The 19,563-nt window shown below is 37.4% G+C and overlaps 1 protein-coding gene across 1 annotated transcript in view; it reads left to right on the top strand.

Annotated features, from left to right (window-relative positions):
- The window catches only part of SNED1 (sushi, nidogen and EGF like domains 1), a 482,978-nt gene that overhangs the window by 274,295 nt on the left and 189,120 nt on the right, over nt 1-19,563 (top strand). Inside the window, exons 15-16 of the mRNA XM_053709904.1 lie at nt 12,942-13,055; nt 14,125-14,238. Of these exons, the coding sequence (XP_053565879.1) occupies nt 12,942-13,055; nt 14,125-14,238 (228 nt within the window). The remainder of the gene's footprint in view (nt 1-12,941; nt 13,056-14,124; nt 14,239-19,563) is intronic.

The raw sequence follows: 19,563 nt of genomic DNA, 5'->3' as shown, positions 1-19,563 counted from the left end.
ACAGTAGTCCATGAAATCGATATATGACAAATGTCAGTACACATGCAGCACTTTACATCTTTCAAATGCCGCTTACAATCTTGTTGTCCACATATACTCAGCTCTCTCATTTTACCTTTTAACAGTATCCCCAACTAACCCCCCACCCACCCCCCAACTGTCTAATAAATTAGAACCAACAGTACAGAGATCCCTAGTCTGGGGGCCATGCAGATTGAAGTGTAGTGCCAGTTAGAGCTGTTTATCTTAATGTAACAGCAGTTTGAATTTCTAAACCTATGTCTCTTGCCCCACTGAGCAGTCGCCTATCACTACACAAAGTGAGTGTGAAGGAAAATGTTTGTACGGATATAACCCAAGCAATTAATACAGTAAATAGTATGTTGAAGGTCAACATGCACACACCTTTCAAATTTAAGGTGAGGATTTTGCAGCACAAAATAAGCGTGTATATTGGTTTTAGTGGCAATTGTAATATAAATGACAAAAAACCCCACTATAACGCTGCACAAAAACTTTCAATATGGATATGAAAAAATTATAAAATGTGTTTCTATTTCTGATATGATGAACAAGTAAAACAAAGATCTATTGTGAACTAGTTACCATGGTCTATGTGAGCTTTAAGGAGTAAACCTGTGACAGCCGTGCAGCAGTATCCACGTGGAGGACTCTAAAAGAACTATTCCAAAAACTTAGGCAAAAGCATGTGGTCCTGTCACTCATAGCCCAAGGAGATCATAGGCTGATCAATAAGGTATAGGCAAGAACAGCACTATTACATGCAGGCATATCTTGTTTGTATATATGGTTTTGTGTCTGTATAAGCAACACAGCAACATGAATGCATAACCCATACTGTAGGTGGCATTATCTCTTGACTTTACAGCAACATTCAAGTTTACAACAAGTCATATACCTCCTTCTCCAGCAGACAAGCACATTGTTAACATGGGGCTAGGAACAATAAAGATAGATTCCATTATTACTATGCCTACATTATAGACTTACCCAAGACTAGGGTTGATGGGAGTTAACATAATTTAGATAGAAATTAAAACAGTAATCACATAGACAGTTAATATGCTCAATTCCAAATGAATATTTGGCTACGATGAGAAACCAGTGACTCATCAGTGTATTCCTTTAGACTGATAAAAAAACAAACTAAAACAATATAAACAAAACACTAATAGAAACAGAACAATAATAAACACAAAGAGAGATATGAACTCTTAGGAGACAACCTCGCAAGCAAAAGTCATTACCCGCTGCCAGCTGCACTGCCTAGACTAGCACAACGAAAGATGGTGTGTGGGAGCAGGGTCAGACACTTAAGAAACGCTGCATAACAATTTGTAACAGAAGTATGTCCAGCTGTATTCATGAAAATAAACCTGTGTGCCCCAATACCGTGCAACCAGCGTCACCTCCATAAGTTCATATATTAACCAACTCCAGTAGGACAGCAGGTACACAGCAGCTTCTCCCCAATGGCTATCTGCCCGATCTCACGATATAAATGTTCATGAAAAGAGTTCAGGGTATTGACCAAGGGAATCTGTATATAAGCAAGCCTGTTTGTTCTCGGAGTACCGGCTGGTTGGGTGGGCTTTTGTCTAGTTCTGGATATGCGGCGATCATGTCTGTCACTGTGTGCAGTTTTAGATCCACATGGAGTATTGAAGGACTCAGGGATTGGGGTAAACTGATAATATGGGAGTCGCATATGTGGAGAAGGTGAAGCCATATCCGTTTCTTGCTGGTCACTATCTCTACGCCAGAAATGCCGTACTCCATGTGGAGTCGCAGTCCCACAGTGTAAGCTTTCAGTTACTTGCTTACCAAAGGCAATAGATAGTCCCATTTTTTTAAAGGACCCTGCGGCAACTTCCACTTCTTGTTTGTCCTGCTCTAGGTTCATAAGTGTCTGTGACTTAGCTGGAATAGCATCTACGCAAAGTCGAGCCTCTGGGAGATGGTGGCGTTCAGCCAATAAAGAATGGCGGCTTAGGAGCCTGCGTCTCAGTCAATAGGCTCTGCATGGCTGCTTCCAGTCTAATGAATGCTGGAAGAAGAAGGGTTTTTAGAGTAGAGAGTATGTCCTGTACCTGGCTATCTTCAGTTGGTATAGCGATATTCATTGGAACCGTATCAAGGAGTCTGTGCATAACTGCAATCCCTTATGGATTTTACTTTAGTAAACTGACTTCCAGGGAAGAAGCGTTTGAGAGGCTTCTATCTGCTGAAGGTTCCCGGACAGCTTGCCTGTCAAGGGAGATGCAGATGGCGTAGAAAAAAAGGCAAATTTTCAGATATTAAATGAGGGTTTCTGCAGAGCTAAAAGTTCTTGCTGCCTTCTTCTAGGTCCGCCCACCGGAAGTCATCTGTGATGTTTTTAATATGTGTGTTATGTAACAATTTTTTTGGTTCTTAATTATTTATTAATAAAAGTTATATTTTATAAATCGTGTTTTGGAATTTCATTGCCCTATAGTCAGGGCCCAGAGTGCTATATGTGCATACTTTGAGAGGTTAGGCACAATTTTTCTTACGTGTTTCTCCTCTTTTGTGTTAAGACAAACTAAAGGATGTTTGCCAATAGGAAAATTGTTTATATAATCATGTCTAGCATAGATAGCTGATCTAGAAAGATTTATAGCTCTATAAGCTAGACCAAGGTCAAAAAGGTGAGAGAGAAAATTTAACAATTGAGTTAAAGGTGCTGAAAAGTGATCCATATCCCTAGACAAGCACCAGCCAGACCATCTAGTCCATGCGGAAAGATAGGATTTATGGGTTCCTGGAGCCCATGAGTCCCACATGAGAGCCTTTGCTGAGTCCGAAAGCTCGTGGAGATTTCTGATTTCTCTGTAATCGACCAAGCTATCAGTCTGAGTGATTGATCCAAAATAAGATTGTGAGGATTGGCTTCGAGATATAGAATAATTTCCAGAAACAGAGGGAGAAGAAGAGGAAGTTTGAAGGACATTTCCAGAAGAGAGGGATACCAAGCTTGAGTTGGAAAAAGGGGAGTTATCAATAGGAGGGATAAGAGATTCCTGCAAACAACCAAAATCGTCTGAGCAATCAGGGAAAAAGGAGGAAACGAGATTCGGCCACTGTTGTAAGAAAGCATCTATGGCTATTGCATTTGGATCCGGGCGTCATCTGAAGTATTGAGGAAGTTGGTGATTAAGACGGGATGCAAAAATGTCCAAAGAAAAAGGACCACGAAGAGCTTGAACAGAAAGAAATATTTTCCTGTTCGACATCCAATCGTTGGAGTCTCTGAGAAAACGAGAACCCCAATCCGCAGCTGAATTTGAGAGACCAGGAATATATTCTGCTTTGATGGAGATATTCCTGTCTAGACACAGATTAACAAAATCTTTGGTAATGTTGGATAGATTTCTTGACATTGTACCACCTAAACGATTGAGATATCTGACTGCAGAGATAGGGGCCTATTTATCAAGCCGTCAACTGTGCTGCATTCGCCTTCACCAATATGCTCGCCTAACATCGCTGCCGCGGACCTGAATACGTTCTCCATATTTAACAAAAAAGCTGTCCGCGCACCAAGTACGGGGTGATGAGCAGCGGACTGTTGGTAACTAACAGTCATCGATCTTGCTGCAATTCGGCTTTTTCACAGCTTTATTTGTATACTGTCACTAAGCACCCACACTATACTAAACTGTTTAACCCCTATCCCGCCGCTCCCGGACCCTGCCGCAACTAAATAAAGTTATTAACTCCTAAACCACCGCTCCCGGAGCCCACCGCCACCTACATTATAATTATTAACCCCTAATCTGCCACCCCCTACTCCGCCGCCACCTACATTATACTTATTAACCCCTAATCTGCCGCCCCCTACCTCTATGCCACCTACATTATACTTATTAACCCCTAATCTGCCACCCCCTATACCGCCGCCACCTACATAAAGTTATTAACCCCTATCCTGCCGCTCCCGGAGCCCACCGCAACTAAATAAATGTATTAACCCTTAAGCTGCCAGCCCCCCCACATCACCATAAACTAAATTAACCTATTAATCCCTAAACCTAACAACCCGCTAACTGTACATTAAATATTAACTCATCCCCATCTTATAATAAATTTAAACTTACATTTAGATTTAAATTAAACTATATTAGACTAATAATTAACCTATTCTAACTATTATAATAAAATTACATTAAACTATATTAAATTAATAATTTATCTACCATAACTTTTATACTAAAATTAAATTAAACTACAAATTAAATTAACTATATTATATATTTAAACACCTAACCCTACTCAAAATTACAGTTACAAAAAACTAACAACTAAGTTACAAAAAATAACAAACACTAAGTTACACAAAAAAATAAACACTAAGTTACAAAAAATAAAAAAGAAATTATCAAAGCTTTAAACTAATTACACCTAATCTAAGGGCCCTATGAAAATAAAAAAAGCCCCCCCCCAAAATAAAAAAACCCCTAGCCTACAATAAACTACAAATAGCCCTTAAAAGGGCCTTTTGCGGGGCATTGCCCCAAAGTAATCAGCTCTTTTACCTGTAAAAAAAAAATAGAAATATCCCCTAACAGTAAAACCCACCACCCACACAAACAACCCCCCAAATAAAATAAAAAATCTAAAAAAGCTCTCCATTGCCCTGAAAAGGGAATTTGGATGGGCATTGCCCTTAAAAGGGCATTTAGCTCTATTGCAGGCCAAAGTCCTAATCTAAAACTAAAACCCACCCAATAAACCCTTAAAAAAATCCTAACACTAACCCCAGAAGATTTACTTACAGTTTTGAAGATCCGACATCCATCCTCCAGGAAGCCGGGAGAAGTCCTCAACGAAGCGGCCGAAGTCTTCATCCAAGCCAGCAGAAGTCTTCATCCAGACTAGACTTGTGCAGCTTCGAAAAATTTGTTTCGTTTCGGATCGATTCGAATTTCGGTTCGGATCTATTCGAATTCGGAAAAATACGAATGAATTCGTTTCGGATTCATTCGGATTCGGAAAAAATTCGGTTCGAATCGATTCGGAAATTCGGAATTTCGGTAAGTGTTAGGTGGGATGTGCTGTGTATTACACTAGTATTATGTACTGTATATTAGGTTTAACCCATAGCAGAGTGATAAAACCTAATATACTGTACAATACTAGTGTAATACACGGCCATCCGAATCTACAAATACATCCGAATCGATTCGGATGTATTCGAATCGATTCGGATGTATTCGATTTGATTCGGATTTATTCGGTAGATTCGGCAGTATTTTAATTCGGAAATTCGAATCGATCCGAATTTCCGAATTTTCCGAATCGATCCGAAACGAATCGCACATGTCTAATCCAGACGGCATCTTCTATCTTCATCCATCCAGCGCGGAGTGGGTCCATCTTCAAGACATCCGACGCGGAGCATCCTCTATCTTCCAACGACTACCGACGCATGAAGGTTCCTTTAAATGACGTCATACAAGATGGCGTCCCTTAGATTCCCGTTGGCTGATAGAATTCTATCAGCCAATCGGAATTAAGGTTGAAAAAATCCTATTGGCTGTTGCAATCAGCCAATAGGATTGAGCTTTCATCCTATTGGCTGATCCAATCAGCCAATAGAATGCAAGCTCAATCCTATTGGCTGATCCAATCATTGCAACAGCCAATAGGATTTTTTCAACCTTAATTCCGATTGGCTGATAGAATTCTATCAGCCAATCGTAATCTAAGGGACCCATCTTGGATGACGTCATTTAAAGGAACCTTCATTCATCGGTAGTCGTCGGAAGGAAGAGGATGCTCCGCGTCGGATGTCTTGAAGATGGACCCGCTCTACGCCGGATGGATGAAGATAGAAGATGCCGTCTGGATGAAGACTTCTGCGGGCTTGGATGAAGACTTCGGCCGCTTCGTTAAGGACTTCTCCCGGCTCCTTGGAGGATGGATGTCGGATCTTCAAAACTGTAAGTAAATCTTCTGGGGTTAGTGTTAGGATTTTTTTAAGGGTTTATTGGGTGGGTTTTAGTTTTAGATTAGGACTTGGGCCTGCAATAGAGTTAAATGCCCTTTTAAGGACAATGCCCATCCAAATGCTCTTTTCAGAGCAATGTGGAGCTTGTTTTTTTTTAGTTAGCTTTTTTTTGGGGGGGGTTGTTTGTGTGGGTGGTGGGTTTTACTGTTGGGGGATATTTCTATTTTTTTTTTACAGGTAAAAGAGCTGATTACTTTGGGGCAATGCCCCGCAAAAGACCCTTTTAAGGGCTATTTGTAGTTTATTGTAGGCTAGGTTTGTTAATTTTTGTAACTTAGTTAGTTTTTTGTAACTTTGTAATTTTTTATTATAGATTAAATTATTTGAGTAGGGTTATTTGTTTAAATATGTAATATAGTTAATTTAATTTGTAGTTTTATGTAATTTTAGTTTAAAAGTTAGGTTAGATTAATTATTCATTTAATATAATATAGTTTAATGTAATTGTAGTATAATAGTTAGAATAGGTTAATTATTGGTTTAATATAGTTTAATGTAATTTTATTATAATAGTTAGAATAGGTTAATTATTAGTTTAATATAGTTTAATTTAATTTTATTATAATAGTTAGAATAGGTTAATTATTAGTTTAATATAGTTTAATGTAATTTTATTATAATAGTTAGAATAGGTTAATTATTAGTTTAGTATAGTTTAATGTAATTTTATTATAATAGATCGAATAGGTTAATTAGTAGTTTAATATAGTTTAATTTAAATCTAAAGGTAAGTTTAAATTTATTATAAGATAGGAATGAGTTAATATTTAATATAAAGTTAGCGTGTTGTTAGGTTTAGGGGTTAATAGGTTAATTTAGTTTATGGCAATGTGGGGGCTGGTGGTTTAGAGATTAATACATTATTTAGTTGCCGTGGGCTCCGGGAGCGGCGGGATAGGGGTTAATAACTTTTATTTAGGTGGCGGCGGTGGCGGGGCAGCAGATTAGGGGTTAATAAGTATAATGTACGTGACGGCGGTGTAGGGGCAGCAGGTTAGGGGTGTTTAGACTCAGGGTACATGTTAGGGTGTTAGGTGTAAACGTTACTTTTATTATACCATAGAAATCAATGGGATATCGGTCAGCAGCGAACATAAGCTTTCGCTGCTTTCAGACTCCCATTGATTCTTATGGCATCCGCGGCCTCCAGGTCGGCGGATTGAAAACCAGGTACACCGGGCCAGAATAGTGGCGAGCGTATCTGCTAGTTATTTGTTAAGTAGCAAAAGTAGTCAGATAGTGCCGAATTTGCATTCGGAACATCTGTAGTGACGTAAGCATCGATCTGTGTCGGACTGAGACCGGCGGATCGTATGTTACGTCACAAAATTCTACTTTTGCCGGTCTGTAGCCTTTGATAAATAAGGCGAATCAAGCTCTCCACAATTACGCTGCGGAATTCCAGCGTATTTGCAGTTGACGGCTTGATAAATAGGCCCCATAGTGTCCATGGGAAGAAGGATTGAAGCTGGAGCAAAAGATTTTATGAAACTTTTTACAGCCAAGGATCCGGCTAAAAGTTCCAAACAATTTATTTGAAGATTTTTTTCTTCTGAGGACCATTTGCCCCCTGTTATAGACGGGCCTCAACAAGCTCCCCATCCTGAAAGCCTGGCATCCAACTCTATAACTATATCCAGAGATTTTCCAAGAATAGCTCCCCCGTTCCAAGCTTCCATGTGAGAAAGCCACCATGAAAGCTCCTCTTTGGTTTCCAAAGATAAAGGAATTAGATGAGAGTATGAAAAGCCTTTTTGAAGATAAGATATTTTTAATCGTTGAAGTTCGTGATAATGCAGAGGGACAGGAAAGATAGCCTGAATAGAGGATGAAAGTAACCCAACTATTCTGGCTATCTGTCTGACAGAAACTAATTGTTTGGAAAGAGTTCTGGATATTTACTTTTTTATATTCTTTATTTTCTCTTGAGGAAGACTTAACATGGATTTTGAGGTGTCTATAAGAAAACCTAGGAAGACCAGATATTTGGAAGGAGTTAAAACTGATTTCTCCTTGTTCACCAGAAAACCAAAATTTTCCAAAAGATTGGTAGTGGTGTATAATTAAATTTGAAGAGAAAGATAATTTGGGTTCATTAAAAGGATGTCTTCCAAATAAATAATGAGACGAACACCCCTCAGCCTCAGCCAAGAAATTACAGGTTTGAGAAGTTTTGTAAAAATCTAAGGGGCAGACGAGAGGCCAAAAGGAAGACAAGTAAAATTCCAAACTTGATCTTCTCAGGAAAAAGTTTGATATTTCCAATGTTCTGGGGATATAGGAACTGTTAGATAAGCTTTGGAAAGATCCAACCTGACTAACCAGTTGTTGTCTAAAAGACAGTCTCTTAAAAGATGGATACCTTCTAATTTGAAGTGGTTGTAAACAACATAAGCGTTTAGGCATCTGAGATTGATGACTGGTCTGAATTGACCGTTTTTCTTTTTTACTAGAAATATATTGCTGAAAAAGGCAGAGTGAGGATTTAAACTTGGCATAATTGCATCTTTTAGTTGAAGATTTTCTATTTCTTTTTTAAACAGAAGTTTGTCTCTCTGTGAAAAATGGATAGGGTGTGGAAATAAATTTTGAATTAGAGGAGAGATAAATTCTATAAGAACTCCCTAAACTGCTTGTAGAATCCAAGGATCTTTTGTTATATAAGTCCAATATTGAGTAAACAAAGTTAGTCTTCCTCCAACTTTGGATGGGAAAAAAATAGAGATAGAAGAGGCAATGGCTTTACCTGAAGATGAACAAGGTCTTGACCTGAAGCGGGCTCCTCTTTGTTCCCAAGGTCTGGCACGTGATGGAAAAAAATTGAAGGAAGGACCAGGTTCTTGATAGGATCTGTTATATTGGAAATTTGGTTGTTGAGGTCTGGATAGAAAAAAGGCACGGCCGGGAAAGCGACCTCTTTCTTTACCGGCCCTGTCAGAGAAATTCTGAGTATATAACATTTTCCTCATATTGGTTTTTACTTTGTTCAAAGTAGTAAAAGTATTAGTATACTGATTTAAATCTTTCAAAAATATGTCACCAAAAAGAAAGCCATCTTTGTCTGAGTGTAACTCATTTATTGCAAAATTACAAATATTTGGATCTATTCTACGCAAAAGGCGTTAGTGATGCCAACAAAAGATAAAATTCTTTGCACCCACTCTCTAACTGTAGGGATGTCCATATTAGATTCTTTCAGAACAGCCTCTTCGGAGAGTTCAAATAATTTTTTATTGGGCCAATAGTATCTAGTAATCTGTCTTAACAGTTTTTCCAGGATCTGTCTAATCCTTTTTTAATTTTATATCTAGGTGATCCTATAAATGTAATTACTTTGGGGTCTATGTCAGGGGTAATGTTACTATTGTTAGGAAGAAGAGGTCTAGGGCATTCGGCCCTCATATTATTCTTGGAACGTTTTTTAAGGGTTTTCTTTAATTAGAAATCTACAAAATTATCTTTCCAATGGAGGAAACCAATCTGAAGAACGTGGGTGTTGTAATGTATCTGCATTGAAACAAGGATTATCCAATGGGTCAGTAAAAATATTTTCATCCTTAATATGTTTTTACATTTTTTCTTTTTTGGTTCTGAATCAAAAGAGGAATCAGAATCATAATTAGATGAATATTTTTCAGAGTCTTCAGAGAATTAATCTGAATTTATTGAAGTAGAAGAGTCAGAAAGCTCTTCTCTTACAGAGGATTTAGATTTTTGTTTAAATACTCCCTTCTTATGCCCCTTGGGAGCTAGGGGTCTTTTTGCAGATGTTTTAATTTCTTTGCCACAAGGAATAGGATTATCAGACAGTTAGTGTCTGTTTAGACTTGCAAATTAATGTTTTACTTGTTTTAATTGCAGCTGAAGGAGTTTTTATTTTAATGGCTTTCTTTTGGTAGGATCTATTTGATAATAAACTAGCCATATGCGACATAAGTTTGCCAATTGAGTTACCTATCATTTTTTTAACTGACTGTTCAGTCAGAGGGGTAGGGAATGAAGAGTCTTGAGACATATTATTATATGAAAAATAAAATATATACAATATAATTGATTGAATCAAAACATTTAAATAAATAAAATAATTTATTAAAAAATAAATATATGAATATTAAAATATGAAAATTAAAAATAACCCAAACTTCTCTGACAGAAAATAACAATAATAAAAGTATTAATACAAATTTTTTCCTCAATTTAATTCAATATTGCCACCGGAGGGCAACAAATACCTAAAAATGAAGAAAAAAGAAAATAATTAGGAAACAGATCAATTTAGAAACAAAATTACGATCTAACAGAAGGAGAAGAACCAAAAAGGAAACGTCCGTTGAGTGAGAAAACTGCTGATGAACTGCTGAGGTAAGAAAATGGGCGGGCGGATACGTCACAACAAAACGCCCACAAAATGGCGTTGAATGTGAGACAGCAGTAAAAAAAAAAAATACGCAATAAGATGGAAAAATAGACAACGGTAAGAAGCGAAAAGGGAAAAGGACAACCTTAATTGAAAGAAGGAAACAACAAAAAGGGGGAAATTGATGAAAAAGGAAAACGGAAAAAATGGCAGTTAGCAAACCAAAAAAAAGAAAGGGGTAGAAAAACAGCCTAATAGAAAAAATATTTTTTTTTAAAAAGTGGAAAAATTAAGAAGAATAGTAGAAGGAGAAAAAATAAAACAAAATAGGAATAAAAAAGAGAAAAATATAAAGATAAATATATATATTTATAACATACTGAAACAGCACACTTATCTTTTGAATGAGCAGCAAAAGAAAGAGAAAGATGGGGAGCTCATTGGTTGGTTTATGGACAGTATGGTCCATTGTTACCTTGCTATCTACCTTAGCCTTCTCATTGGCTAATTACATTGGTTCTTTTTTTCTCTGTATTTGTGTATTTTTTATGTGATTTAAAATGCTGCACACTAGTAGTAATAGAAAGTAAAGCAAAATATGAAGTCTCTGGTCTTGTAATAAAATTGGAATATCATTGTTGAATTGTCCCTAACAAGGTGTAGAGGGTGTTTTTGATCTATGAATGCATTTAAAAAACCTTCTAATAATTTGAGTTCAAGAATAAAACAGTCTTTTGCAATGTGTATAGTCTGCCTACCAAAGAAACTACTATTATGTTCAAGATAGTGGAAAAAGGTATATAGTCGTGGAGCCAGCTACTGGGCTAAATGTAATAACCTTAATCCTATTCCTGCACGGGACTGCGGCTTTTACCGCTCCTACCCGTTCTCACAGCACTCAGGAGGCACCAACAATAGCTGCACTATCTGTTACAGTAAAACAGACTCACCCCATTCCACTCTGATAGCAAAAATACTCCATTGAAGACTTTGGGAAAATACATTCACACACTCGTGATATTCGAAGTTAAACTTTTTGCGTGCATTGGGTTTTCGCTCTCGCACTAACTTTTTACTTTCAAATTGTAATACAAACGCAACTTGACATGCTCTAAAAGCTTCTGTCTAGCAAAATTAATGTGCAAGCGTGAGCACAAAACAGTGTTCCGCTCGTAATCTAGCTCATAGTCGGGTAAATGATTAAAACATTATACCAAAGGATCATCAATTTAATATGCACGTTGAAACACAATCATTAACTGAAATAGAAACAGTTGTGTAGGGGGAATAAAACTGGGTGAGGAACAGCCAAACTCTGCTAACAAGGTGATATTGCTTTAATGTCCAAAGTCATACACCATGACATGACTGAGCACAGCAACAAGACACTTAAGGTAGTTATACTGCATCTGCAAGGTCTCTCCCTGACTGAATTTTCAAGGCAGACAGGGGTTTTCAGATGTCCTGTCCTTTTGAAGAAGCACAGAAAAAGGGAAAAATGGAAGACCATAGATGCATTGGTCGACCACGGAAACTCAGTGCAACAGATGTAGGACACATCATGCTTACATCACTTCACATTAAATAACATTTGTTTGAGTGCAAACAAATGATCCTATATCAGTATTAATTCAAACTAATTTGTCTCATTCATACAATACAAGTAAGACAGGTGGGGAGTACCTGGTGCATTTAAAGAGTTAATAATACCAAAAAGAAACACCTTTTAGGCACACACATATATTTATGCTAAATAGCAGTGCAAATTGTACATATAGATGAGACCAAAAAAGAGAAAAAAATAAAACCTTCAATTCACCCAGATTCTTAAATGGGTATACACATACCCTCGTTAAAAAATGTAAAAAGTGTATAGTACAAAAAATAAATCAGGACTGCTGAGAATGTCAATAAATATTCTATACAGGTGGATCAAGTTTCAAAATTCACTAACACACTAGTCCACTTCAGCAGGGTAACTGGCCTACAACTGAGAAGCCCATTGTAGTACACTCTGCGAGTTAAAAAGATCCCTATAGTAATTACCAATATGATTAGGTGAGCCCCACAAATGTGGGTAATTGTTAGGCTTAACACATACATACCACAATAATTGTCACAAAAAGGTTCAAGGGCTACAGTCTTACTCCAGATGGATAATAATGTGATCAAAATATAAAAAAATGAAAGTACACACAGATGATTCAGACATACCTCAGCAGACACACGCATAACGGCCGTTTCTCCATAACTTTTTTTAATGGCTGTCACACCAAATATTGATTTGAAATAAGGTTTTTCTTCTTATGTGTGTATATTTGTATGTGTGTTTGTTTAAATGGCCGTGCAAAACATTCTCTGGTAATTCTGTATTACCGTGCGGGCCCACAATATTATTAGAGCACCCTGCTCTTTCATTAGAACTTCACTTGTAATGTAGGCCTTTATGTTTATATCCGATATCACAGATTTTTTACTTTCTAATGTACAGATACGCTTTTTTCATTTATATTTATCTTATTTCTTGTGCAGAACTCAGCCCCTGCTTTTCGACTCCGTGTCTGAATGGTGGGACGTGCGAGGACAAGGGTGCTAGTTACAACTGTTTATGTACACAGGGATTCACTGGGACACACTGCGAGACCGGTAAGCATTCACACATTTGTCTTTTGAGCATATCGGATAAACTTTGAAATATGAGGGGATATAACCATATATTCAGGAAGAAGTCTTGTTCATTGATGCAGCAGTGAAAAAGGAATATTTTATTATTATCATGTATTTGTATAGCACTGCAAAAGTCCGTAGTCTGGGCACAGAGATGGGGTATACAAAAGATAGGGGTATACAAAAACAAGGTTTTGTGATAAGATACACAAACATAACAGACTAAACAAATCAACTACAAGCAGAAAAGGGCTCTGCTCAGGAGGGCTTGCAGTCTACAGGTTGAGGTTGCAGAGACATAAGGTTTGGTGTAGCTGGTCATGTGGATTGTAGTTGCAGCAGTTAGTCAATGCAGTTCAAGAATTATTTTGGTTAGGATGAGAGATGGAGGAGAGATGGTAAGCCTCTCTGAATAGGCGGGTTTTCAAGGAGCGTCTGAAGCTACACAAAGTTGTAGACAGTCTTTTGGAGCGGGGTATAGAGTTCTAGAGGACAGGAGCAGCCCATAAGAAGTCTTGGAGGCAGGAGAGGGACGGAGAGATAATAGGAGTGAAGAGAAATAGGTCAAAGGTTGATTGAAGAGGATAGGTCGGGGAATATTTGGAGATGAGAGAGGAGTGAGGCTGTAGAGTGCTTTATAAGTTAGGTTTAATACTTTAAATTGTATTCCGGCGTATATGGGAAGCCAGTGTAGAGGCTGGCATAACAGAGCATCTGATGTATATTCCTTTTCCATTGCATTTTGCATATGGCAGATCCTGAATTTTGAGCTTGAAAGTAGATATGTGGTGTGTGGTGTATCCCACGTTTTATTTTGCAATTGGTGCAGCTGTGACAGACAGATAAGATGTTTTCATATAGTGCTTAAATTAGTTTTAAATCTAAAACTAGCTATGTAAAGAGTTAACGTAATATTTCTTATGTAAACATGGAAATTTGTCATGGTCATTGTGAAGTTAATGAGTTTACGGCGGATGAGGTGATGTGCAGGATTCAACCTCTCTCTTTACCTCTTCCTGTTGCTCTCTGGTCCTTTTTCTGTCCCTAGAAATCAGACCTTGCTCTTCATTTCCCTGTTTGAATGGTGGCCTCTGTCGGGATAGTGGGAATAATTACAGCTGCATGTGCACACCAGGATTTACTGGCACACACTGTGAAACTGGTAAGGAAGTTTTATTTCTGGCTATGTATAAAATGCTGTGACTTCATTATATAAAAAACACAGAGACAATAATGATGACACAGTATAACAGTGATTCTAATTAGATGTGATTGAGAAGCTTTTCTAAGTATTATAAGAAAACACAAAATAAAATATAACCATAAATAAATAGATTAAAAAAACATAAACACTTGCTGTGGCTGTATTGCTCTCTATTATGTCTTAGTGCTTTTTTGTATTTGTTATGTAACTTTTAAACTTTGAAAAAAAATGCAAAAATGCAACTCTTCTGCATTCTATTGTGCAAAAGAATCTAAAAAGCAAGGTACAACTGTGAAAAAGCCAGCACCATCACTGAAAGTGCACTGCTTTTGGTTCAGACCCTGGACAGCACAGCACTTGTTTATTGGTTGGTGAATTTATCCACCAAACAGCAAGAACAACCCAGGTTGTTCACCAAAAATGGGTCGGCATCTAAACTTACATTCTTGCTTTTCAAATAAAGATACCAGGAGAATGAAGAAAATGTAATAATAGGAGTAAATTAGAAAGTTGCTTAAAATTGCATGCTCTATCTGAATCACAAAAGAAACAATTTGGGTTCAGTGTAGGGTTGCACCGATACCGATACTAGTATCGGTATCGGTACCGATACCAAGTATTTGCATGAGTACTTGTACTCGTGCAAATGCACCGATACTTAAACCGATACCTCCACTTCCTACCCATATGCTATCTTGTGGTGTTTTTTTCAAACTGCATGTTCCCATTTAATTTTAAACTGGAGTGGAGACTAAACTAAAAATTGTTTAGTACTGTTTTGCCAATACAAATTGCTGTTATTTGTATTATTGTAGGAGAGATCACTGTACCTCGTTCAGACAAACCCCTGAAGTACTGGGCAGTTAATAAACTGAGATTTCCAGCTCTGGCTAAAATGGCCCAAAAATATCTTTCTGCCCCATGCAGTAGTGTGGAAAGTGAAAGACTGTTCAACTTAGAGTCAAACCTCCATACAAATGTCAGATTGATGTTATATTCAGCCCTACAACCCAATTGTATCACCCCTTTAAATTTAATATTTTAGTGTAATATTTTTTATTTATAAACATGTTCAGTAAACTTTTGACAAATAAAGCTGTTTTATTATTTCATAATGTCTATTGAATTACAGTCATTTATAATTATAAAGAAGGAATCTTAAATAATTAGTCTGTATTGTGCTTGGTAAACTGTCACATGACATTAAAAAAAAGTATCGGTAATTGGTATCGGCGAGTATTTGAAAACAAGTATCGGTACTTGTACTCAGTCATAAAAAAATGGTATCGGTGCAACCCTAGTTCAGTGTCCCTTTAATTACATGTAGTAAAATAACTTTGCAATATACTTTCATTATTTATTTTCTCCTCTTTCCCTGTAATTTAAAGGGGCACTGAACCCAATTTTTTTCTTTCGTGATTCAGATAGAGCATGCAATTTTAAGCAACTTTCTAATTTACTCCTATTATCAAATTTTCTTCATTCTCTTGGTATCTTTATTTGAAAAGCAAGAATGTAAGTTTAGATGCCAGCCCATTTTTGGTGAACAGCCTAGGTTGTCCTTGCTGATTGGACAGCACAAATAAACAAGTGCTGTCCATTGTACTGAACCAATAATTTGCTGGCTCCTTAACTTAGATGCCTTCTTTATCAAATAAAAATAGCAAGAGAACAAAGAAGAAATGATAATAGAAGTAAATTAGAAAGTTGCTTAAAATTGCATGCTCTATCTGAATCATGAAAGAAAAAATTTGGGCTCAGTGTCCCTTTAATTCAGAAAATTGTGGACTTTCCTATTCCTGTTAGAAGTGGAAGTGCAGACTCCAGACACTAACATATTCCACACAGTCAAGGGCCCCAAGTTATCAAGGTCTGGCGGACCTGATCCGACACTGCGGATCAGGTCCGCCAGACCTCGCTGAAAACGGCGAGCAATATGCTCGCCGTATTCAGCATTGCACCAGCAGCTCACAAGAGCTGCTGGTGCAACTCCGCCCCCTGCTGACTCGCGGCCAATGGGCCGCCAGCAGGGGGGTGTCAATCAACCCGATCGTACTCGATCGGGTTGATTTCCGGCGATGTTTGTCCGCCTGCTCAGAGCAGGCGGACAGGTTATGGAGCAGCGGTCTTTGTGCAGGCTCGCCAGAAACACGGGGCATCAAGCTCCAATCGGAGCTTGATAAATATGCCCCATTGACTGTACAGTCTTAGCAGAGAAAGAAACCTTGGTTACAACATGGCAATACTCACGGCTCTATACACACTAATTTTTTCAATATTTAAACAACTAATATACTTTTTTTTTTTAAATACATATATGCATATTATTCTCTGGCTAATTGTTAATTTTAATGTATCATTCTGTCTAGCATTTATTTAGGGTCAAATTACGTGTGGAATGCAAATTAATGCTCCCGCTCCCGCACAAGCGCAAAAATCAGAAGTTAGAATATTGTGTGTGCGTTCACGTATTCCCACATAGAAGTCAATGGAGAAAAAAACGTTTAAGAAAACTAGCACACCACTATCGCGCAAACACGACCGCATATTCTCATGAAATATTTCACATTCCAGTGTAGCAGATAAATCTCTCTCTCTCTCTCTCTTTCTCTCTCTCTCTCTCTCGCTCTCTCTCTCTCTCTCTCTATATATATATATATATATATATATATATATATATACTGTATATACACATGATTATATATAGGCATATATATATATATAATATATATATATATTTACAATTACATGGGACATATTCTGCTATGTGCAGAACATTGGAATGTGAAATATTTATAGTAAATACATAGTTAAAACCTTTATTAAAAAATGAATATTGCATAAATATGCTTTTGCATGTTTTCATCTACTTAACTACAAAGGGCTCCAATGCACTATATATATGTATTTATATGTTTATATGTGTATATATGTCTGTAAATACATATATACACATATAAATACGAATGTACACATATATATATCTTTAGACATGTATATGTATATATCTCAATGTTAAAGCCCTTTGGCTGCATTTTTTTTTTCTAACTCCTGAGACCTCCTGTCTTTGAGCCTTTATAACTTTTGTGTGCAATATTATTATTTCATTTTTTATTAGATTGTGTGATTATGAGTATAACTATACTTTGTAATGTATTTTTGATTTGTTTTTTGCAACTTTTATGTTTGGTGAAACAGTTAACCAGCGCTCTAAAGTTGCAGTAATCATTCTAGCGTAAATTGCGATTGCACTCATGCGATCGCACTTACTTTCAACTTGTAATATGAGTGGTAAGCCCGATGAGCGCAAACCCTGATGATAAACCCCTTAATGTTTGGGCACAAACGTTTTGCTCTCCATTCTAGCGTTTAATGTCCGTTTAAGGCCAGATACATAAAAGCACATGGAATGTTTCACTTTTGAACATACTGGCTATATGTATGGATGTTTTTATTAACAAGGTTATAAAGCGGATAGTTAACCCCTTTATGTTTTTTTTTTATTTATTATTTTAGGCCAGTGATTCTTGACAAGAGTGTTGGGACACCCCAATGTAATAGCTTTCAACTAAGCATGTTTCCCAGAATTAAAGCTCAGGGTGAAAAGTTTCCAAATTGCTGATTATGTGCACAATATGTAAACCTTTTGGAATTACCTGGATTTAAGCATAAATTGGTCATATAATTTGATCTAATCTTCAGCTAAATCATGTTGTTATTGAACACACCCTGTAAAAATTCACAGTGCAGGGTGGAAAAAGTATGTGAACCCTTGGATTTAATAACTGCCTGATCCTCCTTTGGCAACAGTAAGCTCAACCAAACATTTCTTGTATTTGCAGATTAGACCTGAACGGTCAGGAGGAATTATGAACGATTCCTCTTTATAAAACTGTTTCAGTTCAGCAATGCTATGTCTGGTTTACATTTCTCTCTTGAGATCATGCTACAGCATCAGGTTGAGGTTAGGCCTAGGCCTTACCAGAAGGAATGTTTCCGTCTGTTGGAGCTATTTGGTCTTGTTTTACTCCTGGGCTTTGGGTCATTGTCATGTTACATCAATGTTATTGAGCTTCATCTGGAAGTCAGATGTCCTTACATTCTCCTGCAAAATGTCTTAATAAACTTGGGTATCCATTTTCTGTTGATAACAGCAAGCTGTCTAGGCCCTAAGGCAGACATGCTCAAACTTGGCACTCCAAAGATTTTGGAACTACATTTCCCATGATGCTCAGCCAGCATATCAGCTGGCTGAGCATCATGGGAAATGTAGTTCCAAAACCTCTGGAAGGCCAAGTTTGAGGATGTCTGCCCTAAGGTAACAAAGCAGTCCCAACCCATGAACAACATTCTTGTTTAGTGGTGTATGTATCTTGCACTCCTCAACAGAATTGTTAGATTGTTCCAGAGATTTCTGACACTAGGGTTCTTCCTAAAGGGATAGTCTACTTGATTTTTTTTGTTATTATTTAAAAAGTTAGGTAACGCATTTACTACCCGTTCCCCAGCTTTGCACAACCATCATTGTTATATTAATATACTTTATAACCTCTAAACCTCTGCCTGTTTCTAGGCCCCTGCAGTCCACCTCTTATCTCAGTGCAGTTTATTATATTTTCACAGACAGACAGTGCTTGTTCATGTGTGCCTTATAGATAACATTGTGCCGACTCCCGTGGAGTTATGCATGAACCAGCACTAATTGGCTAAAATGCAAGTTTCTTTCATGTCATTTGCAAGAGTATATGAGCTAGTGACATATGGGATATACAATCCTACCAGGAGGGGCAAAGTTTCCCAAACCTCAAAATGCCTATAAATACACCCCTCACCACACCCACAATTCAGTTTTACAAACTTTGCCTCCTATGGAGGTGGTGAAGTAAGTTTGTGCTAAGATTTCTACGTTGATATGCGCTTCTCAGCATTGTTGAAGCCCGATTCCTCTCAGAGTACAGCGAATGTCAGAGGGACGTGAAGGGAGTATCACTTATTTGAATACGATGATTTCCCTAATGGGGGACTATTTCATAGGTTCTCTGTTATTGGTCGTAGAGATTCATCTCCTACCTCCCTTTTCAGATCGACGATATACTCTCAATTTACCATTACCTCTACTAATAACTGTTTTAGTACTGGTTTGGCTATCTGCTATATGTGGATGGGTGTCTTTTGGTAAGTATGTTTTTTATTACTTAAGACACCTCAGCTATGGTTTGGCACTTTATGCATTTATATAAAGTTCTAAATATATGTATTTCCTTCAGCAGACTATCAGTTTCA

This window comes from Bombina bombina, chromosome 4, assembly GCF_027579735.1.
Source record: "Bombina bombina isolate aBomBom1 chromosome 4, aBomBom1.pri, whole genome shotgun sequence".
Classification (NCBI taxonomy): domain Eukaryota; kingdom Metazoa; phylum Chordata; class Amphibia; order Anura; family Bombinatoridae; genus Bombina; species Bombina bombina.
The sequence above is the reverse complement of the archived record's forward strand: the minus strand, read 5'-3'. Positions and strand labels throughout refer to the sequence as shown.